We start from the raw sequence: 25,407 nt of genomic DNA on the forward strand, positions 1-25,407 counted from the left end.
GAAATCTCAAACAAGGGAAGCAAATTTTCGCGAATTAAGTTTAATGTTGTCATGTTTCCCATAAAATAAACTTATATTTTACTGAAATTAAACATAAAATATGCTAATCTACGGTAGCAAATATGAAAATAACATCCGATTAGTGAATATATTTAAATATTTGCAAGATGCAAAAAGATTGAAATTTCAAACACGAGAAGCAATTTTTCGCTAAGTCTGAGTTCGTTCGACGTGGCATGTTTCCCATGAAATAAATTTATTTGTATTTTATTAAAATTAAACAAAAAATATACTAATCTAAGGTAGCATATGCGACACTAACATTTGATTAGCCAAAATATTTAAATATTTGCAGGATGCAAAAAGATAGAAATTTCAAACACAAGAGCAATTTTCCGCGAAACCCGAGTAAGTTCAATGTTGTCATGGTTTTCAAATTAATTTCTTTGTTAATTAATGAAATTAAACAAAAAATAAACTAATCTAAGGTACCATATGTCAAAATATCTTTCGGTTGTAAAAAACATCAAAATATTTACAAGATGCAAAAGGATTGAAATCCCAAACACGGAAGCAATTTTTCGCGATGTTGCATACTGAACACATGTTCAGAAAATTGCATTGGTGAAATACTTTTTTAAAACTTCTAAGCACAATTTGTTGATTTTTGAGAGAATTTAAGCACTAAGAAACTTTTTCAAGGTTTTAAAACTTTTTCAAGGTTTTCAAGCACTTGAAAATGAACTTTTTTTTCAAGCACTTTTCAAGGTTTTTCAAGGGCGTACGAACCCTGAGAATAGAGGTATGAAAAAAAAAAAGTTTAGAAAATCTTTATTCTTAAACATGATGAAAAAGAACCAAAGTTACACAACAGAACTTGTCAAAACATTACAGATAATTGATTCAAACAATTGCTGCAGAAAAGTTTTTTTTTGATTTAATGTCTTTTTCTCTGTGCTCAAAATAGCTGGTTTCATCCATCTTGAATTATGTCTTTGGTACAAACATTATATGTCTGTACAGTTCATCTTAAAGAGATGAAGAACTTCCGTAATATACAGATTTGTGAAATAACAATTTATTGTATTTCTTTCAAAAAAAATTTTTTTTTAATAACAACTGTTCATTATTATCATTAAAAAATAGTTTAAAGAATATTATGTTCCTAAAAGACCTCAAGAAGGTTTAAGTAAATAATATATTTCACCCACACAATGCCTCTTTGTACCTACCATTCAATTTAATACTAAAAATATACAGATACATGTATGTGACAGGTAAATATTCATAGGACAACTTTAACAAAATTTAAAGTACAAGCTATCGAACAATTTAAAAAAAAAAAAAAAGATAATCACAATATGTATGACATCGAGTTTTCAATTAGATGTTTTGAAGATCTTTTCAAGCATCAAAAACACACATAAAAAATTATATAGAACCATTTAATAAGATGTATCAGTGCATGGATGATTTTGCAAGCTCTACATAAGTGTATAGTTATTGTAAATATTTATTATAGTTTTCAGGATTGCTTCTGTGTATATATTATAAATGCTTATCAGACCCAAGTCTAGTCACTGTAAAGAAAGAAGCAAGTCACAAATGTGATAATGTTATGCAATATCCTTTGAATGTAAACAAAAGCACAATGTATTTAAAAATATTTAACTGAATGTAAATAAAAATTTAAAAGAAAGCCTTGTATATGTGTTAATAAACATTAAAAATAGTGCTGATCATGTTAAATTTTATGTTTCAAACATTGCAAATCAAGTAGAGGAATGTGGGGGCAAAAGTGAAACTGAAACAATTACTGGTTTTAGCGCCACCTATCTGGTAATATTTTAACTATGTAGTTGCACATGTGGTCTATTCTAGTCGGGGGAAAATTACCACTGAGGATTAAAGCACATGATAAGACAGGCAATTTTCAAAAATTGATACTCATGTTGTATTACTTTGTTGTAAACCAAAAAGTATTTTTGTTATTATAGAATGACAAAGTTCTTGTTATTAAAATTTTAAATATTAATTGAGGCCTTCTAACATTCAATGCAGTATTTATTTAGTCAATATTAAGCTTATTTGTATTTTAAATATTTTGTACAATTAGTCAAGTGCATGCGGGGCAAAGTGGATGGGGCAAAGTGAAATAGTTTTATTTTGTTTAGTTGCTCAACCATTCACTAAATTACTGATAAATTCATTTATTAGTTAATGCATTTACAGTTTTTGATTAAGTAATTCACTTATTTATTCATTTCTTTTCTTACTCATTCCTTTTTTTTACCTCACTTATTTATTTTTCTTCATATATAATTCATTTATTGAATTATTTGTTTCTTGTTTCAGTATCTTTTCATTTATTCATTCAATCTATTATTCACTGATTCATTTGATCAAAAATATTTTTTATAATCGTATGGAAAATATTTCATTTGAAAAATATTTTATTTTTCACTTTGCCCCATAAAAAAAATGTAAAAATTTTCCACCTTTTTTTTTTTTTTTTTTTTTGAAGGTTCACATTGACTCCCAAAAATAAAAATCACTGTTTCAATACAAGTTTTATTACAAAATACAATGTTCTTTCTTCTTGTACTGTAATTTTCAAAACAAATCTCTAATTTGTTCACTTTGAAAACACTCAGCCATTTTAACTATTTCACTTTGCCCAACATTCCTCTACAAGTAGTATATGTACAATAAAATAGTATATGTACAAGTATGTTCACCCATGATCAAGTTTCTAACTCCACCAAGATAGCAATCCCAAACCAGGTTCATTTATAGCTCCCTGCAAGAAAAAATATTTAAACAAAATGCATTTCTTCTAGAGATAAACAAATTACAAATGAACAATCATAAATATTGTCTGAGATAACGCATGAATAAAATGACTAATCAATGTAAATAAAACACTAATTGTGAGGAAAGTACTGAAAAGGGCTATTTCAAGGGTACAAGGGAGTCATTTCATCAGTGCAAGAACACTAAAGGTACAACAGCAAAAAGTTGTAAGTAAACATGTCCGCAACCAGAAAGACACCAGCATTATACTAAAAAGGTCAGACCAGTGGTTGGAAAAACTACATTTTTTTGGTAGCGAACTACAACTACAGCTACTTTCTTACAAATGTAGTTAACTACAACTACAACTACTTTTTTTAAAAAAGTAGCAACTACAAACTACTTTTGAAATGTAGTCACTACTTTGCTACTTTTCAAAAAATAAGTAAATAAACAAAAATAAAAAAATGAAATAAAATAAAATAAGTGGGTTTAGTGTGTCCCACAAAAAATGAGTCGATTTTTCAAGTCATACCCTTTTATATTTTTCCAGTTATGTCAAAACAATTTGAAAAAATGTTTCATATAATTTATTGAATAACGGCAACCCGTGCCTACTTGCGTCTGAAAGTGTAAACCAGCACTTGTATGCTAGCTCCCCCCCCCCCCAAAAAAAAAAACTTTTTAAAAATTCGAAATTCCTGTTGATAAAACGTTGCCCCTAAATCCTACTTTTTACATGTACCACAAAAAATATTTATTCAAATTAAAAATCATTTGGATATCCCACACTTGGCCTAAAAATTATAATTTTCTTCAAATAATTGATTTTTTTCCTATTTATCTTTTAAAAATTTACACATGAATTTAAATAAAAATCAAGTTCAAAAATTATTAGCGAGCTCATTTTCAGATCAACATTTTCAAATGAGTAACAAAAAAATAATACATTTAAAATGAAAAATTCAACTTAACCTTGAAAAAATTCATATCTTTGAGTACTATGTAGAAGACTTCAATATTGCAGGATAGCAAAAATTTCTATTTAACGCTAATTACCTACTTTACTGTTGATATTTTTCAGCTTGGTAATTTCGTAAAATTTACCATAAATTTGAAAAAATATGTATCGAAAAAAAAAACAATTTTTTGAAGAAAGTTATAATTTTAGGCCAAGTGTAGGGAATACCTTAATGTTTTCTAATTTGAATAAATGTTTTTGTGGTGCATGCGGGGTATAGGGGGGCAACGTTTTATCAACAGAAATTTCGAGTTTCTAATTTTTTTTTTTTAATTTGGCACTGGTTGCAGTTGTTCAAATTATATGAAACTTTTTTATAATTGTTTTGATGTAAGCGGGAAAATATAAAAGGGTGTGCGACTTGAAAAATCAATTTTCGATTTTTGGCGGACACCCTAATGCAAACACACACGGTAAGAGGATTGAACAAAAAAAGGTTTAGATTGACAAATTAGCTCATTTGAACATGGAATATTACTAAGAATTATCTATTATTAATTTTTCCCCCCAAAATGTCCGTTATTCTTCTCTTATATAACACTGTAATTCTCGTATTCATTGTAAGCCGGCAAGGGGCAATTCAATATCATCCTCATCTATAACATTTACAGTAGCTTGAAAATTTAAGCTTCACGAAATATATATATTATATATATTTTTCTTTTCAACTTTAGGTTTGTTCATATAAAATTAACGAAATTTTCAATTCACAAAATCATCGATATCTTCATTTTCGAGAAAATAAATGTTTTTACAGTGTTGGATCTCTTTGAAGTTTAAAACGTTCATCCACGGGACATTCCCGACAGTCAGAAAAAACAAAGGAGTTACTAAATTGGCGGTTATCGCTAATTCATATACACTTTTCTTTTTACGTCAAGCTCTATTCAATACAAATTTTGGCGAAATATGAAAATTACAATTGCAAACGAACTAATGGCGTCACACAGATAGAAGGTATGGTGTCAAAATGATATGCGAGAGGTCATCTCATATTTTTATAAGTCTTATTTCTCATTGCATCCGTTGATGTACTCGCGTAAGATTTGCACGAGTCAAATTCGTTTGAACCGAATTGTTTCTTTAAAAAAAAAAAATCTTTATTAAAAAGTAGTTTTCAGAAATCGCTACAAACTACTATTTTTTTGTAACGAACTACTCACTCCACTACTCTTTTTCAAAAGTAGTGCGCTACACTACAAACTACTGAAAAATGTAGCTACTACAGTAGCGTCGCTACTTGCAGCGCCCTACTTCCAACCACTGGGTCAGACTAAAAGTCAAACAATAAGAGCACATAGTACAAGATGAAAAACGACTGAAAACTCATGGGTTGAAAGTCAATCAATGGAGAACATATGATTTTTTACCCCATGACTTTACTACAGCTTCTTTTTATGTTAACTTGCTTTTTAACAATTGTCAATTAGGCATCAGAATATCTCAGGTTAAATTTCTAAGAACATTACTTTTCTAGCTTTGACACTGCAGAAATTATTTGTTTCACTCAGAAATTGTTCTCACATCTGATGGTGATTCCTTTTGAAGAACTGACAATTAATTCATCTTTCACATTCCTTATTAAATTAAGGCGATTATAGCTCATACAAACAACGGAAAAATCAAAACCTATTGGAGCAAATGCCACCAAAATTAAACCAGTTCCTGTTAACGTGTTGTGTAGGTATCAAATTTTATCTGAATTCTCATATTACTTCCTGAATGAATGAGAAAAAACATTCTATAACACCTTTGATCGCATTGGCATAAAAAGTAAATCAGTATGTCTCCCTTCTGAGGCCTACCTACACATTGAATTTTGTCTGAATTTTGCTTTACTTCCTGACCAGGAAACCACACGATCAAGGAAATACAAAAAAAATCCAAACTGGAAGCATCTGGAAGAGCATCGTAAAATATGTTTGTGGCACAAAAATTATGTGCCCTTGTGGCCCTGTTATCGAAATATGAGGCCTTAAAGTCTGCCAAAATATTAAGTAAAGTCGCCAAATTTAGCAAGTTTTGTTTGGAAATGGAATGTACAGCACGGATTCAAAATCTGCTTCTGACAAGACATCTCATTGTCATTTTTGGTCATGTTTGGACAAAGTGCGTGAAAGATGTTTTAAGTAACCATCTTAACTATTTCACTTTGCCCAACATTCCTCTACAAGTAGTATATGTACAATAAAAATAGTATATGTACACGTATTTTCACCCATGGTCAAGTTTTTAACTCCACCAAGATAGCAATCTCAAACCATGTTCATTTATAGCTCCCTGTAAAAAAAATATTTAAACAAAATGCATTTTATTTAGAGATAAACAAATTACAAATGAACAATCATAAATATTGTCTGAGATAAGGCATGAATAAAATCAGTGTTGGGCATCAACTAAAAAAATCAACTAAATTTGTAATTGATTGATTAGTTGACTAAAGTAATCAGACTCCCATTTAGTTCAGACTAATATTTTAAAAATTTAATTCAATTGCAGACGAAGATTAACGTTAGTTTAAACTAACTCGTTAGTTGACTAAAAAAACTAATTTAGTTCAGATTGATTTAGTTCAGATTAAATTAATCAGATTGAATTTAATCAGACTAAAAGTAATCAGATTAAAAGTAATCAAATTGATTTGATTACTTTTTTAATTCAGATTACATTCGTAAAATATAAATATCACATGAACAGAGGCACATTTGTATTTCTAAGTGTATATATATATTTATGCAAGCATACACGAGTTAATGCGTGTACATACGACTACGTGCGGGTATATACGTATATAAACGTGTTATCCCGCGTATGTTCGTGTACGGAGGTATATTTGAAATTTTAAGTAAATATACATATTTATGTGTGCATACACCAGTAAATACGTGTATATACGAGTATGTACGTGTATATAAGAGTATGTACGTGTACACATAAGAATATGCGTCTAGATACGTGTTACCCTGAGTATACTCGTGTAAAATGGTACATTTGTATTTCTACGTCATATTCCAGCGTGCGTATATGAGAAAGTACGTGTATATACAAGTATGTTCGTGCACAGACGAGAATATGCTCATAGATATGTGTTACCCCGAATTTACTCGTGTAAAGAGGTACATTTATATTTAAACGTGTATATACATATTTATGCAGGCGTATACGAGAAAATACGTGTATATACGAGTAAGTACGTGCACACACGACAATAGGCTTATAGATATGTGTTTAACCCGAGTATACTCGTGTAAGATGGCACATTTGTATTTCTACGTGTATGTGCATATTTATGCGTTTATAAGCGAGTAAATACGTGTATATACGAGTATGTACGTGCACACACGATTATGCGTATAGATACGTGTTACCCCGAGTATACTCGTGTACAGAGGTAAATTTGCTTTTAATTGTGTATATACATATTTATGCGTACACACAAGCTAAGATACATGTATATACGTGTACACATGAGAATATGCATATAGATACATGTTACTCCGAGTATACTCGTGTAAAGAGGTACATTTGAATTTCTACGTTTATATACATATTTAAGCGTGCATATACGAGAAGGTACGTGTATATACAAGTATGTTCATGTACACACGAGAATATACTTATACATACGTGTTACCCCGAGTATACTCGTGTACAGAGGTAAATTTCTATTTAAACGTGTATATACATATTTATGCAGGCATATACGAGAAAATACGTGTATATACGAGTAAGTACGTGCATACATGATAATAGGCTTATAGATACGTGTTTAACCCGAGTATACTCGTGTACAGAGGTACATTTGTACTTGTACGTTAAAATACATATTTATGCGTGCATACACGAGTTATACGTGTATATACGAGTAAGTACGTGTGTATACGAGTATTTTTGTGCATATACGTGTATATACGTGTTGACTCGACGATATTCGTGTATACAGGAATTTTGTATTTCTACGTGTATATACCTACAAATACGTGTGAACACAAGTAAATATGTGTATATACGATACATATTTGTAAACACGAGTTTATACGTATAAATACGTGTTATCCCGAGTATATTTGTGCACGGAGCTATGTTTAATTTCTAAGTGTATGTACAAATTTATTTGTGCATACACGAGTAAATACATGTATACACGAGTATATACGTGTACACAAAGGAATATACGTATGGATACGTGTTAATCCGAGTATACTCGTGAACAGAGGTAAATTTGTATTTAAACGTATATATACATATTTATGCATGCATATATGAGAAAATACGTGTATATTCGAGTAAGTTCGTGTACAAGCAAGAATAGATGTCTAGGTTTTTTTTAGCCTGAGTATACTCGTGTACAATGGTACATTTGTATTTCTATGTGTATATGCATATTTGTGCGTTTATACATAAATAAATGCGTGTATAAACGAGTATGTACGTGAACACACGAGAGAATATGTATATAGATACTTGTTACCCCGAATATACTCGTGTACAGAGAAATTTGCTTTGTATATACATATTTATGCGTGCATATAAGAGAATACGAGTATGTAAGTATTCACACGAGTATATGCATATAGATAAATGTTACACCGAGTATACTCGAGTGTAGAGGTCGTTGTATTTACACGAGAATATGCGTATAGATAAATGTTACACCGAGTATACTCGTGTGTAGAGGTACATTTGTATTTAAGATTGCATATACATTTTTATGCGTGCATACATGAGAAAATACAAGTATATACGAGTATGTACGTGCACACACAAGAATATGTGTATAGATACGTGTTTAACCCGAGTATACTCGAGTAGAGAGGTACATTTGTACTTTTGGTTAAAATACATATTTATGCGTGCATACACGAGTTAGTACGTGTATATACGAGTAAGTACGTGTATATACGAGTAAGTACGTGTATATACGAGTAAGTACGTGTATATACAAGTGTGTACATGTATATACGAGTGTGTACGTGTATATACGAAGCTGTACGTGTTAACCTGAGTATATTCGTGTCTACAGGAATTTTGTATCTCTACGTGCAAACAGAAGTAAATACGTGTATATACGAGTTCGTAAGTGTAAACACGAAATTTTACGTATAAATACGTATTTCCCGAGTCTATTAGTGCACAGATTTATATTCAAACTTCTAAGTATACATAATGTTTATCAGTACAGCGTTTACAGACTTTCAGGGCAGATAGAGTACACCTAGACGAGGGGAAACACATAGCAATGCATGGTCGGAAACACTTTCCTGGCGCGGGTAGTGACAACACCAATCACCAAAAACACAAAACACGAATAAGAAAAGAGAACATGTTCAGAATCTTTAGTACAGCAAAAAACTAAGGAAAAAGAAAATTAAGGGACCAACGATCATCATCAAAGAAGGTGTTCGAAATTACGACCCCACCCGTAATATCGAAATTTAGCAAAAATACCGGGCGGGTCCTGGACTTCCTGGTGGAACAAAAACCACATGTGCGCATGCACCGTCATCTGATGCTTCGGTTTACGTAGCAACATCTGTTGTATGCACCAGACAAATCTTACCAGTATTTTTGCTGTATTAAAAATAATAAACATGTTTTCTCCTCTTAATCGTGCCCTGTCTTACACTTTGTGTCGTCACTATCGCGTCTAGGTGCACTGTATCTGCCCTGAAAGTATGTAAACGCTGTACTGATACATCCTGTATACTTATTTATGTGTGCAAACACGAGTAAATACTTGTATATACGAGTATGTTCGTGTACATACTAGAATTTGTGTGTGGATACGTGTTAACCCGACTAAACTCGCCTACAAAGGTAAATTTGTATTTAAACGTTTATATACATATTTATGCATGCATATACGAGAAAATACGTGTACAAACGAGTAAGTGCGATTTCACACGAGAAAAGACGTATAGATACGTGTTTAATCTGAGTATACTCGTGTACAATGGTACATTTGTATTTCTACGTGTATATGCATATTTATGCATTTTTGCACGAGTAAATATGTGTATATACGAGTGTGTACTTGTACACACGAGAATATGCGTATAGATACGTGTTACCCCAAGTGTACTCGTGTACAGAGGTAAATTAGCTTTTAAACGTGTATATATATATTCATGCGTGCATATAAGAAAAAATACTTGTATTTTCGAGTATGGGGTCCGTGGCGCCGACTTCAAATTTGAAAGGTTTGTTTTTGAAAATTTTTTGTGTTTTTAATAGGTTTTTGAAGGTGGGGGAGCCCCCCAGAATATGAGGGACTTTCTTATTTAAGGAGGGGTATCCCCTTACGTAAGTTACTCAGAAACAGACCATGCATCAGCCATCTGGATTTAAAAAATTCAAGAATTTTATTCCAATAAAACCAGAAGCAGTGTGGTCTCCGGGGGGGGGGGGGGGCCTGGTCAGTATAGCGGGTGGCGTAAAATTTTTAGGGCTTGTTTTTGAAAAATTTTAGCGTTTACAATGTTTTGGGGGGGGGGAGAATCCCCCACCCTCCATAACTTGAGGGCAGTTTCTATTTAAGGGAGGGATCTCCTTACTTAAGTTACTCTGAAACAGAACAGGCATTGGCCGTCTGGATAAAAAAAAAATCAAACATTTTATTCTAATAAGATCAGAAGCAGTGTGACCTCCGGGGGGGGGGGGGGGGGGCGGGGCGCACAAACTTCGAATTTTTAAGGTTTGTTTTTTAAAAATTTTCGTGTTTTAATGAGTTTTTTGGGGGTGGGGAACCCCCCGTAATTTGCGGGGGTTTCTATTTAAAAGGGTGTATCCCCTTACGCAAGTTACTCTGAAAGAGAACATGCATAAGCCGTCTGGATAAAAAAAATTCAAGCACTTTATTCGAATAAAATCAGAAGCAGTGTGGTCTATGGGGGGGGGGGGGGGCGTGGTCAGTGGAGAGGTTGATTCAAACTTAAAATTTTTAGTGCTTGTTTTTGAAAAAAATTGTACTTATGTTTTTTGGGGGAGCCCCCTTCCCCCGTAATTTGAGGGGGGGTTCAATCTAAGGGGGGTATTTCCTTAAATAAGTTAGTTACTTTGAAACAGAACAAGCATCGGCCATCTGGATAAAACAATTCAAGCATTTTATTCGAATAAGATCAGAAGCGGTGGGGCCTACGGGGGGGGGGGTGTTAGTGGGGCGGGTGGCGCAGACTTCAAAATTTTAAGGTTTGTTTTTGGAAAATTTTCGCGTTTTTAACCACCCCCCATAATTTGAGTGGAGTGAATTTCTTTTTGAGAGGGGGGCATCCCCTCATATAAGTAACTGCAATAGGGAATAGGCATCGGCTATCTGGATATGAAAAAAATCAAGCCTTTATTCCAGTACTAGTGGTACCCGCACGGCTTTGCCCCTAATAGAAAATTAAAAGGTCTTTTGGTCCACCTGTATATTTACAAATAATGTATGGTGAATTTTATCGCCAATTGGCTTATGCCCATGTTATGGTTCCACGTTATGGTAATCTCGTCCATCTTATGATAATTTTGTTCCTAAAATCGGAATAGAAAAAAAAACCACATCGAATTTTCGAAAAATCGCTTCGAGGTGCACACCCCCATGATACAAACTAACTTTGCCAAATTTCATGAAAATCGGCCGAACAGTCTAAGCGCTATGCGCGTCACAGAGATTCAGACATCCAGACATCCTCAAAAGAGACTTTCAGCTTTAATCTTAGTAAAGATTATGTGTAAAAGGCTTAAAATTTTAATAGAAAATTCATAAAATCGAATTTTCGAAAAATCGCTTCGAGGAGCACACCCCCATTCTACAAACTAACTTTGTGCCAAATTTCATGAAAATCGGGCCGAACGATCTAGGCGCTATGCGCGTCACAGAGATCCAGACATCCATACAGAGAGACTTTCAGGTTTGTTGTTTAAAAAGAAAGGAAAAGGAGAAAGATAAAGAAGTAAAGAAAAGAAAGATAAAGAAAGATAATTTTCAGAACAAATTCTTTCCCATTTTATTAAATTTCTGTGAAAAATGGGCTTAAAATTGGAATAGAAAAAGAACAAAATCGAATTTTCGAAAAATCGCTTTGAGGTGCACACCACTATGCAACAAACTAACTTTGCGCCAAATTTCATGAAAATCGGCCGAACGGTCTAGGCGCTATGCGCGTCACAGAGATCAAGACATCCTACAGATCTCCTCCCGACAGAGAGACTTTCAGCTTTATTATTAGTAAAGATAAAGAAGATAAAGATAAGGAAGACCAAAAGCAGTATTGTGTACCAAATGGGAGGGGGGGGGGGTAGTGTGGGTCATGTCGCAAACTGCGTCAGTCCAAAGGAGGTGTTTTTAAAAATTATTGATTTTTTAAGGTCTTAAATCGGTAAGGGGGTCAGCCCCCAACCCCCAATGCCCCCCCGTAACACATTAGGAGCTTCTTAATATTTATTGGGGGGGGGGGGAGAAGAGAAAGGAACCCCTTAAAGAATCCAAACGCAATCTGTAGTTTTAACAGTGTAGATTTATTTCAATCTGATTAGATTTAGTATAAATTTTAATCTGACGAAATTTAATCTGATTACTTTAGTTGACTAAATCAATCTGATTAAATTAGTTTGACTAAATTCAATCTGATTACTTTAATCTGAACTAAATCAATCTGAACTAAATTAGTTTTTTTAGTCAACTAACGAGTTAGTTTAAACTAACGTTAATCTTCTTCTGCAATTGAATTAAATTTTTAAAATATTAGTCTGAACTAAATGGGAGTCAGATTACTTTAGTCGATAGAGGATTTAGTTGATTAATGCCCAACACTGAATAAAATGACTAATCAATTTAAATAAAACACTAATTGTGAGGTGGGGGTGGGGTAGGGTGGGGAGTTGTGGCACAAACTGCTCCATGAAAATTTTTGGGGGATTGTTTTTAGGGGTATTTTTTTCTCGTCTGGGGGAGGTGGCTTTTGTTTTTGTGGGGCCTTCCAGATATTGGGGGGGGGGAGAGGGTGTAGCACTATCACCCTTGGAGGAAATAGACACCTCTGCTTCACTTGTGTGTGTCAAAGTAAAGAACCACTATCAAGCTTAACAAATATAAAGTTTTTCTGGAGAAACGACAACTTTAAAACAAGATTAAACAAATTTTATTTTATTATTGGTGATGAAATCAAGCCCACCACTAATGGGGGACAGGAGGTGGCAGTTAACCCTCCTGGTATTAAAAAAAAAGTTTTTACATGAACTTGCTAAAGTGTAGTATGGTAGGGGAGGGGGACGCTGGGGAATGCTGCCACACGATTTTTTTTAATTGTAAAAACAATGTAAATATAATGCAAATTGATTTTAAACCACCTTCTCTTTCTCTCTCTCTCTTGGCGAGTCCCCTAAATTCTAAGTGGAGTTCTACCAAGCATTTTTTCCAACTATAGCAATGTGTATGTTTATGTTGCATTTTGGTATAATAAGCATTTGCCATGGGAAGGTAAAGCATAATGTCTGCAAATTTTTTAGTTTTCCTTTTTTTTTTTTGCTTTTTTGTCATCTTCTGCGATTCAGCTTTAGCAGGGCTCATAGCAAGTGGAAAAAATATATAGGAGTTTAACAGGAAAATATAGGAGTTAGATAGCAAAATATATAGAAGTTTGGTAGCAAAATATATGGGATTTTAAAAGGAAAAATATAGGAGATTGGTAGAAAAACAATAGGAATTTCAAAACGTATAGCATCTAGTATGTTTGGAGCCCTAAAAAAAATATAAAAAGCAGAGAGCCAGTATCAATACAATTCCAGAATTCATAAAGTCATAGCAATGAAATGAGTCACAGAAGTGAGAGCAAATGAATTTTTGTACCGACGTTTACTCATATGAATCCTGTTCGTTTAAGAAAACTTTGATTCAACTAAGCAAAATTGTGTGTGCGTGTTTTTTTCTTCTTTTTTTTTAAAAAACGTGGAAAATTCATTATACAATTTCAGAGAACTTTATTAAATTTTTGGTCAAAAGAGATATCACAAGAAGTATACAGTCGACTCCCGCTACAACGCGATTCGACCTACTCGAAACGGCTATAACACGATTTTTTCACGAGTAAAGAATTTTAGACCTAACGCGAATTCCTTGCCAGCAACACGAGAACTTTCGGAAGGGAATCGCGGTGCGTAAGTATCGACTTAGTTATTGGCTACTAAAAATATTTTTTTCCGCAAATGAACCTTCATCCCTTTATCATCACTGGCAGCGGAAGTTCCCACAGCGTACTAGTCTGAACATCGCTTTGTTAGTGCAAACAAATAACTACTCCTTATTTTCCATTTTTTTTTCATTCTAAATGAGAAAGTTAATGAAATATAATGACACCTTCACCAAAGAGCGCTGTTTCAACTGAAGTAAGGTAGCAAGACAATTAGGTGTGAGTGAATCTTCCATAAGCACAATTGAAAGTCAAGAAAAGGAAATCCGTAAAAGCTCGTCGAGTAGTGTGCAAGCAAAACGCAAAACAGATGAAAATGAAAGCTGCTCTTGTATTGTGAACTAAAGAAACCAGGAAGAGAGGTGTTGCCATATGGAATCGTTATAAAAGAACTAGAGAAGCAACTGTATTTAAAAATACATGTATATTACAAAAAATGTACATGTATTGTATGTAAATGATCATCATCACCTTCATTTGTTTAAGTTACAAATATCATTACTGGATCTATTGTACAGTACAACAATAGTGTATAATTTTATTAGTTTACTGTACGTCCCGTACTAGTTTAATTTATGTCTCTGTTTCCTATTAATCATTGATTTTGCATCGTAACAGTATCTTATGTTGAATAAAACAGCTCTTTTTAAATTAAATACAAATAAAAATTTTGTTTTTGATGCAAGAAATGTAATGTATGGTTAAGGAATGGTTTAAAACCGTTTTAGGTGATGTTTACAAGTATCTAAATTAATTGTGTATGCATATAAAAGTTTTCACGCATACCCTTTTCCACAACGCGAAATTTCGACTTACGCGAGAGGTCTTGGAACGCATCCCTCGCGTAAGTCGGGGCTCGACCGTACCGCCAAATAATCCATTCTCTGATTATTTAAAGAATTTTTTCCCAAAACAGTATGAAAAATCAATTATAAAATTAATTATAAGATTTTAGCTTACGTACTTTGAAAAATACATCTCTTATTGATTGCTAAAACTTGGTAATAATTAATTTGGACATTCTGTTTTGAATGTCATAAATCTACCCATAGTTCTCAGTATTGGTACCTCATTGCTTCAATGCTAACACTAATGATGAAAAGGTACTTTTGAGGAATTGATTCATTAAAGTGACTGATTAAATTACCCGGCGCTCACTGTAACGGCATTATCCATAAGTTACAGTTAATATGTGTATTTATATGTACACATGAATAAAGGGTGAATTTTACCTAATCTGCTAAATGAAACAGGGTGTTAGAGAGCCTAAGTAGAGCATAGATCCATCTATTATCCTCTCCAATTTGTAACCGTAACCTAGTAGATAGAAAAAAATGAGCCAAAAAAACAAATTTCTGAGAAGAACTATTCCTGAAATCTTCGGAAAATATACATACAAAATAAGTACATATTTGAAAAAAGCGGACAAAATCCTATAAAATGACTTTTTCCATTGAGATAGTTACATTTTTCAGCAAGCTACAAACTCTGAAACAATTGAAGTACCCAAATTTGAATTGGCACCAAGATCTGTACGTGGTATTTTCAAAAACAACCGTTTGATTTACAACCGGTCATTTCAACTACATGTAAAATTATATGTGACAAAATTAAAAGCTTTCAAAACCTTTACGGCAGTACACTTAAAGTTAACATGTTATACTATTAAAATTACAAAATATACTCATTCAAAGAAAAGGAATTAATTGAAAACAAGTTTAAAGTTGCAAATAAAACCATTTATTTTGTATATTGCATAAAAATAATCAAACAGAAGTTAAGTACAACTGCCAACATTAAAGAAGTAAGTGCACAGTGCGGGGGAGAAAGAAGAAAAAAAAATGATCAAAAGTTTTTGCATTTTTGGGTAGAATTTAACATTCGACGAAGAAAATATAGGAGTTAGTGAGAAAATATAGGAAATATAGGAGAATATCTGACAAATGGTGAAAATATAGGAAATATAGGAGATATAGGAGGACTATGAGCCCTGTTTAGTGTACAAGCTTGCTTATTTGGTTTTCACTGAAAATTAATCAGGATAAGTACGTTATATTCTGTTTCACTTTATGGAATCTGAAATGCAGTTCCAAAAATATCTCAAAAATTCATTTCTGATTATACTGTGCTTTAGCTTCCCATGGCAGAATTGACCCTTTCCCCAGTAAAATTTAGAAGAGATGGGCAGGATAAGTGTATTTTGCATTTTAGTGGATTTTAAGCAGGTTTAACTTTAGTACTTTAAGTGTTAATTACAGAATTATTCATGTAATATATTTCAAGTAATTTCTTATAATTGTTCTTATAAGTATATAAGAATTAATTGTGAGTATTTCTTCAAGATTCTGTGAAAAGTTAATTTGTGCACTCAAAGCAATGTAATTTTTTAAAAAAAAAACTTCTTATTGAGAAATTTTAATTAGCAAATTAATGTTTTTTACAAAAAAGAGAAAGAAAATAAAAAGAAAAGAAACCTGTTGAAAGGAAAAAAATATGATACTGAACAAAATAATGCTTAAAAGATAGAAAATTGTAGCACCAGGAATATTTCAGCAATTTAAGTCTGGTACAGATATTGCAGTGGTCAAACTCCTTCAAAAAGTAAAATTGCAAAGGTGTTTCAAATGGAAGTGGCCGAGTTTGTAATAACCCAGACTTGTACCAGGCATATTGTATCATGCCCAAGTAGTGTGGTGCACTACTCTGGAAATGAATAAGTGATTGTAGTTTGATTGAAACAAAACTTATAAAAGTTATTCCAGTATTTTTAAAAATGAATAACATGCAATATCTTGTGCATTTACGTTATAACCACTTTTAGCTGCAGTGACAGGTTTGTTCGGACGACAGGGGTTGTTACAATGAACGCTAACTATATTAATAGTATTTAAGAATAAAAATATCTATTTCCATCCTTCCATGATGTACTTTCCCATATAAATGATTTTAAAGTGCATATTACACTTCAAAATTGAAAAATTATTTACAACTTACTATCCGTTGTTTTCACTTTAATATTCAGTTTTTATTTCCATTTCAAATTAAAAATTAAATGTATTTCTTTACAGTGTGGTCAGACAGTTAAAAAAAAAAAAACTGATACCATAATCTATGACCATTTTATTTCAACATCAAACACTATCCATTTTATTATGTATATACTGTATGACCTCAAATTAGCCTGTTTTTTGTACTTATTCATAGTAATTCGCCCAAATTATTAAGAAATACTTACAGCATATTTCATTAATAAGAGTTAACACTTAACACACTTAAAATAAGTAATATTCTGAAATGTATTGTTATCACAAATGAAATTACAACATTAAGGTTTAATTTTGTTGTAAAGTTGTTGTTCCTCTGGATAAAGCTATCTTGTACTTTCCACTTCATAAACTTGATCGTGATTCTTTAATTTAACACGCACAAGAAAAGGATTAATGCAAAACATCTTTCACATGCATTGCAGATGATCCAAAATAGAAATGAGATGCCTAGCAAGATGCAGACGATGAAATAGCGTGGTGTTTTAAATTTTTTGCCAAATCTTTAAATTTGGCGACTTTTCTTGAGATTTTGGCAGACTTGAAAACTCCACATGTCGAAAATGAGGGGAAGAGGGCACACAGTTCAAGGGGCAAAAAAATGTCTAAATATGCTCTTTCAAATGCGATCATTTTGAACTTTTTTCACGATTACTGAAGTCGTGTGGTTCCCTGGTGAGATGTAGCAGTCCCAAAAAAACAGAATAAATTGTTTATTCCTCTACCCGATCTCTGAGCTGTTGGTGCCAAAATAGAACCTACATCCATACTTTCTGAGGTCTAACAAGGGACCAGTATGAATCAGTCTGTCAATGCTTGATATATAGCAACCTAGCATTCTAAAAATAAAAAAAAATTAGATTGCACCACTCCCCTTGAAAGAATTGGCTTCAAAAACTTAACGGGCCAATTCACAAAGGGGCACATATTTGTACCCGAATAAATTTTATTCCATTTCATGCAGTAGGTTTTGATCTAGAGGGACACCAGAAAACAATTTGTCATACACTGACAGAAAATTTGCAAAAATGGTCAAAATAGATTTGGCACACCCCAACATGTGTAAATAAGTTAAAATTTGAAACTCAAAAATTTGAAAACTCATGACTTTTCTTTCATACATTAGAGAAAGGAGAAAAATAAAAATGAGATTTAAACTTCTTTTTCAAGGTCTTAAATCAAGTATCTGACGTTATGATAGTTTATTACTTATCACAAGCAAAATTAAAATACAAAACGCAGTCAATACTCACAGTTAAAGAATAAGGAACTCTTCTATCTTTCTCTTCAGATTCTGAGGCTTCATTTTCAGGGCAGGTTGGTGTAGTATCCACAAATGTGCCATCAACTACTCGGAACCTGTAACAAAATATTTTGTGTGCAAAATGATTTTTTTTCATAAGAATCTTTGCACAAGAGTGTGAAATAAAGAAAGGAAATAGCTTAAGAAAAATAATAGAGATCAAAAAGTTGATTAAGAAGATTTAAGCCTTTACATATCAGGTGAAAAATGTTCTACCAATTGCAAAAAAAACTTCCTGTCATCTAAGTTACAAAGAGCAAAAGAGATGAGCAGTTGAACCTGAGTCATTTTTAAAATTTTCATACATATACATTCCCATGGAGAACTAGTATGTTGTGGCCATCACGAAACTTTCTTCTATATTTTTCCTTTTTCTGATCCCTCCCCATGCTTGACAAGGAAGCAATATTCCTAACAAAAACAAAATTACACATGCAAAAACTTGACGACCATCCCAATGTCTGAATTATTGCAAAAGCAAAGCAAAGAGCGAAAATTGAAATTTATTTTAAAAGCCTTGCTTGAATTAATTACAAATATTTTATTTGTTAACAAACATAAGATGGAAACAGTTAAAAATTTTAAATCATTGAGATAATATTTCCGATCATTTCCATGCAATTAAAATCACGAGAAATATGCAGACGACAATCTATTACGATTTATCTTTCTTATTGTTGCATTAATAAAGCTATTTTTATTCGCTAAAAAAATAATGATAATAAAAATAAATCAGCACCTCTTGGCGCAATTGGCGCCAAAATTGAACCAAAGCCTGTTTGCATATGGATTCACATATATTCCAAATTTCAACCAGAACGTAGCATTACTTCTTGAGATAGGGCACTCACAATGGAAAAAAAGAACGGGCGATTGCGCTACCCCCTTTTTAGCTGTTGACACCAAAATAAAATCAGCTCTTATACCCACTAAGGGCTACTTGTCAAAAAATTTTTGTTTGATTCCGTTCGTTATTTCTTGAGATACAGCAGTCACAATTGACGACAAAAAACGTTCTATACTTCAACCCCCGTTTGAGCTATTGACACCAAAATTGAATCAGCACCTGCTCCTGTTAGGGGCAACATGTGGACCAAATTTTGTTTGATTCCGCCAGTTACTTCCTGAGGAATAGCAATCACGCGTAACTCAAAAAATGTCCCATTGCTCCACCCCCCTTGGAGGAATTCGCGCCAAAAACCAATGGGCACAAGTTCACATAGGGGCACATATGTGTACCAAATTTCGTTCGATTTCATGCGGTAGTTTTTGCTGTAGAGCGGCCACAAAAAACTGGTCACACACAGACGTGACACACACACACATACACACATACATACACACACACAGACAGACAGACATTTTCCAAAAATAGTCAAAATGGACTCAGCACACCTCAAAACGTTCGAATCCGTCAAAATTCGAAATTCGAAAATTTGCACGAATCCAATACTTTCTTCTATATATTAGATAGGGTCTGGTGGGGGAAAGTGGTCAATGGGGTAAAGTGGTCATTCGTCAAATAAATGGCTATAGCTTGGAAATAAATGTTCGAATGATTGTGAAACTTTTATTATAGAGTAGGGCAGTTAAAAACTACATTTTGAATACAAAATTTTACAACTGGCAAAATTTTATTTGGTGAAAAAAAATATTTTATATCAATGTGAAAAGTTTGTAAATCTAAACACCTCTTTTAACTTTCTTAGGAAATTTTGTTTGTTAGAATTATGAACATATTGATTGCATATAAAGCTTCCTACATGTCTCAAGAACTCTTACTCATTAGCAGTTAGCTGAATCTATTTTAGATAATTTTTTAGAACAGTTTAAGTAAGATGGGGTAAAATGGTCATAATATTAGGCTTAACAAATATTGTTCTTCTAATGTCACTTAATTGTTAAGTATAATGAAGATATAAATTGAATATTAATTTCACTTAATATGTATTATTTTTACAGTAAACGGGGTTAAATATACGAGTATATGCATATGCATACGCATTATACTAGTGTAGGCACGTATAGACGTATTCACATAAATGCACCAATAAATACGTATATCGATATCTGCAAGTATTTTAAATCTATACAGATATACATTCGACTATACACGTATGTACTCGCTTATACTCGTATATATATATATATATATATATATATATATATATATATATATATATATATATATATATATATATATATAAACAATTATATACTCAGGTAGACACGTATATACGTGTACGTACTCGAGTAGACACTTCCATACAAGCATATGAAATACAAGTATACAGGGTGAGTTTAAACTTTTGGGCAAATTATTAAAAGGTGTTAGAGGGGAGGATAAAAAGAAAAAATCGCACTTTAGGAGCATATGGTCACAAACACAACGCTGACGCGCTACATGCACGCAAATCCAGAAACTGATGGATGCAAAACAGGTCACAAATTTATTATACAAAGACAATTTTAAACAACTTTTTGGTCTCAAGAAAGTTTTAAAGTGATTGATGAAATTTGCGGCCTGCAGCTGTTACACATGCGTCGCAATCACAAACCACTCTCTGTTGCAATAACGATACTTTTGAAAAACTTTCATCAGTCGCTGTGCCTTTTTTGCAATGCTACTACAGGCCGTAACTTTTAGCAACTGGTCTAAATTTTTCTTAAAAATTAAATGTTGGGTAAAATCATTTTTTGTGTAAAAAATTTGTGATTTGTTTTGCATCCATAAGTTTCTGACTTTGTGTGCATGTAGCGCGTCAGCTAACGTAAGTTTCTTATAATTCTTTGCTTCTTATTTTCCCCTCTCACACCCCTTAGAATTTTGTCCAAGAGCTTGGATTCACTCTGTAGGCACACATGTATGTAAGCTTATATACTCGTGTATACATACATGTACTGGTGTATACACTTAAATTTAAGTATATACGTCTATATAGGCATATAACCGTGTTTGCAAGTATACATACGTATATACTCGTGCTTCACAATATATATATATATATACGTGTGTGTGTGTGTGTGAGTAGACACGTACCCCCCAAACACGCACTGGATGTATCCACGAATTAACTCGTGTATACCCGAATATGTATGTACACATATATGCGTGTATACGTCTACTGTATGCATGTATATGTCTGCTGTACACGTATATACTCGAGATACATGTGCATACACACATATGATGTTTGTTTACACGCGTATATACCCGTACATACACGTGACACGTATATACTCGTGTAGACACGCATACATTCCTGTACGTAATCACGTATACATGCTTATATACTCGTATATACACGTATATATACTTCAGTAGGCACGTGCATGCATGTATCTGATGCATACATGTATCTACTCATATATAAACGTGTTTACTAATGTTTACACGACACGTATATACTCGTGTATACACACATATGCTTGTGCATATACTTGTAACTATAAAAATAACCGAAATATGCAAATATTAGGGTTGTTTATAATGGTTTTGCATCTATTTTTAACTATGACCACTTTACCCCATGCTATGACCACTTTCCCCCACCCCATGGGGTAAAGTGGTCATAAATACAAAGAGAAAAGAAAGTGTTATAAAACTACTTAAATCAATATTTATTTTCCTAAAACTCAATGTACCTTGTTCTTTAACAATGCAATGTAAAATAAAAACAAAAAAAGTTTAAGTGTTTAAAGAATTTATGGTATTTATTATTCACCAAAGTTGAAAACCTGCGATTTTATGACCACTTTACCCCACCAGACCCTATAGAAGAAAGTAAAAAAGAATCTATAAAGGAGTAAAGAATTGCAATGAAAATACAGTAGAATCTCGATTATCCAAGCTAGTTGGGAAAACTAGCGGCTAGTGCCTTAGATGTCAGAAAGCTCGGTGAATAGAAACTTTGCATTAAAACTTGTCAGGATCACAAATTGTAAAAAAATACAATACAATATTCCAAAAGATGGACAGATAAAAAGTAATGTTTTACAGGAAAGAAATTAAAATGGAAAATAACTTGTAGTAAGTTTTAAAAAGTCAATTGATTTTTTTTTCTTTTTAACAATACCAAGTTAAATATTGAAAGATGCATTGAAAAACTCTTAACTTCCATAAAATATTTTTATTTCCAAATCGAAGACTTGTCATTTTATTAAAGTTATATTATTTAAAAAAAAAAAAAAAAAAAGACTTCATTAGCAGCTCAGTTAACAGAAACTTGGGTTAATCGAAGCTTGGTTAATCGAGGTTCAACTGTACATATGTAAATCAACAAATAATGGGCAAATATCTCCTTTTAACAATAGTAAATTGAGAGATTGACAGTAATTTAAATTTTATAAATCAGAATGCAATACAAAAAGTATTTGTAATGCACTGATCAACTTTATATAAAGTTGAAGCAAGTTCTTTAAAAGCTACAGGACATTTAATGCATACATCAACAGCATGCTTGGAAATTCCTTATGCTTTTAAATTAAAAAAAAAAAAAAACAGTGGCACAAAAGTCCATGAGGGTCAAGGGTCTGTGCCCATCTGTTTCCTGACCAAGGGCTCTGAGAAGCAACGCAAATGCTCTGGTTAGGTGGTCAACCAAATTGGAATCTCTAGGATTTAGTTCCCAAGCACGCTTGGAACTCATTTTATTGACCCACTGAAGAAAAGAGCGGCTGAATTGAACATGTCCAACCCGGGAATCAAATCTAGTCCTGTGGCATACTTTTCAAATATTTATGCACATTTATATATTTTTCAAATTATTTTTTCCATATTATTTTGAAACTAAAGAGTAAATGTTTTTGCATATTTTTAACGTTATTAACATTTCTTTTGATTATCTCACCCCCACAGCCAAATATGTTGGCCAGAGAAAATTCTGCCTATTGTTGTACAGAGATGGGAACTCACTGCCCTTCTTTCTTCCAGGTAAACAAATTACAAACAGATATGCACAAAACATTAGCGACATTATTCTCTATACTTGATATTTTCTTTCCCCTATAAAAAAGTGTACAAACCTACATCAAGCTCACTACCGCAAAAAGATGAATGTGCAAGTTCTCAGCAAAAATTTAAATACAGGATGGGTTGAAAATAAGGATCAAGGCAAAGTATTAATGTCTAAGCGGTACAGTTGTGCAGTAGACAAAAAGGAGCAAGTGTCACGGAAACCTATTTACTTGGATTTTGAAATGCGTAAAAAATCAGGCCTGGTGCCTGAAAGTGCATTAATAGTTAAAATGCAAAACTTTTATGCCTAATGTGTAAAAGTTGGCAGGTTTATTGCAAATTTATTTCACAACTGTATTGTTCTACACTGAAATCATTATACAATAGTTTAATGATAATTATTTTACCATAGTTTAATGATAATTATTTTACCATTTTAAAAAGTTGCATTTGAATGACAACATTTTGAAAACTTCTGAAGCATGAAAACATTGCAACAAAGAAAATTAAAAACTTAACACTAGTAATAATTGTATGCTTTGAAGAATTATTTACCTTATTGGCTCGTCTCTATCCATAAAAAGGTCATGTGTTTCCCCACTTTCTTCATTACTGAAAACCCAAACCCAGAGTTGCTCTTTTTCATCACTGTTACCCAATTAAGAAATTATAAATAAATATACAGAAAAACAACTAAACAGTTAGGTATTTATTCATTTTATAAAACTCATTCAGAAATTAACATTGTAGAGATAATCTCTGGCTTTCACTTTTAACATGAACATTAAAAGTAAAACCTGTATAACAAATAATTAGCTGTTAATTGATATAAATTCCCTCAGAGAAGTCTTTTCAAAATCCATGATTTTCCATGACTCACAAGATGAAATTTTTCCAGAAAAAACATTAATTTTCACATGAATATCTAAATTAGTGTTTTGTGAAAATTAAACTGCAATCACCTGATCTAAGCTTTGGACATATGTAACATAAGAATTAAAATTAAAGTGAAATGTAACTAGTTCTGCTACTATTATAACTAAAAATCAATTTATGCTACAATGACCTGTGATAAACATGAAATAATTGACAGGTGGGCTGAAACATTCGTAGGCCGACATATAGAGGACGTTAATAGAGTTAAATCCACGCTGTGTTTAATTAGTACCAACCTTCAAAAGATATACTTATTAATTTCAGTTGCTGGACATCTGGTTTGTGAGATATAGCGTTGAAAGTGAAGCAACTTTCGCTATTGTGTACAAAATGAGAAACAAAGAATTTCCTGTGTTAATGAAACAATATATTTTGGCGAAAACAAATACCTTTGAAGCTAAGGTTTGACCTATATACATTATTTGGATTCTGAACCAGGTAACTCAACCATTGAGAAGTGGTTTGCTACATTTAAACTGGACAAAATGAAGGGTGGGAGATGATGCATGCAGTGGACGCCACAAAGATGTTCTTACTGACGAAAACGTCAAAAAAGTCCACAAAATAGTTTTGAATGATTGTAGCGTGAAGTTGATAAGATAGTCAAGACCTTTAAGATATCAAAGGAACGTGTTGGGCAGATCGTGCATGAATATTTGGACATGCGAAAGCTGTGTGCAAAGTGGGTGCCGCGCGTGCTCACAATCGATCAAAAGCAACAACGTTTTCATGATTCGAAACAGCGTTTACCGATATTCAACCGTAATAAAATCGAATTTTTCCGTCGATTTATTACAAACATAGCTCCATCACTACACTCCAGAGTCCAATTGATAGTCAGCCGCATGAACTGAACGGGATGGATTGAATCCAAAGCGTGGAAAGATGAAACAGGATGGCAAGGTTATGGCATCAGTATTCTGGGATGCACATGATATTATATTGATAGATTACCTCAAAAATAGTCAGACCATCAACAGCATTTATTGTATAAGGTTTTTGGAGCATTTGAATGAAGAAATCACGAAACAACGGCCGCATCTGAAGAAGAAAAAAGTTCTGTTTCATTAAGACAATGCACCATGTCGCAAATCAATGAAAACTATGGCAAAATCGCAGGAATTAGGCTACGAATTACTTCCCCAACCACTGTATTCTCCAGATCTAGCCCCCCAGTGACTTTT

At 32.8% G+C, this 25,407-nt stretch overlaps 1 protein-coding gene across 2 annotated transcripts in view; it reads right to left on the reverse strand.

Moving 5' to 3' along the window:
- Positions 1 to 799: 799 nt before the first annotated feature.
- Positions 800 to 25,407, reverse strand: part of LOC129224534 (DNA-directed RNA polymerase III subunit RPC8-like) — a 36,093-nt gene continuing 11,485 nt past the window's right edge. The window contains exons 5-7 of one of the 2 annotated variants that reach the window (XM_054859006.1): positions 23,843 to 23,935; positions 18,281 to 18,386; positions 800 to 2,800 (exon numbers count right to left, since the gene is read on the reverse strand). In XM_054859006.1, the coding sequence (XP_054714981.1) occupies positions 2,753 to 2,800; positions 18,281 to 18,386; positions 23,843 to 23,935 (247 nt within the window). In that variant the 3' untranslated portion in view covers positions 800 to 2,752. Of the gene's footprint in view, positions 2,801 to 5,971; positions 6,095 to 18,280; positions 18,387 to 23,842; positions 23,936 to 25,407 lie in introns of those variants that run through there. The other variant, XM_054859014.1, reaches the window with a different exon arrangement.

This window comes from Uloborus diversus, chromosome 1, assembly GCF_026930045.1.
Source record: "Uloborus diversus isolate 005 chromosome 1, Udiv.v.3.1, whole genome shotgun sequence".
NCBI lineage: Eukaryota > Metazoa > Arthropoda > Arachnida > Araneae > Uloboridae > Uloborus > Uloborus diversus.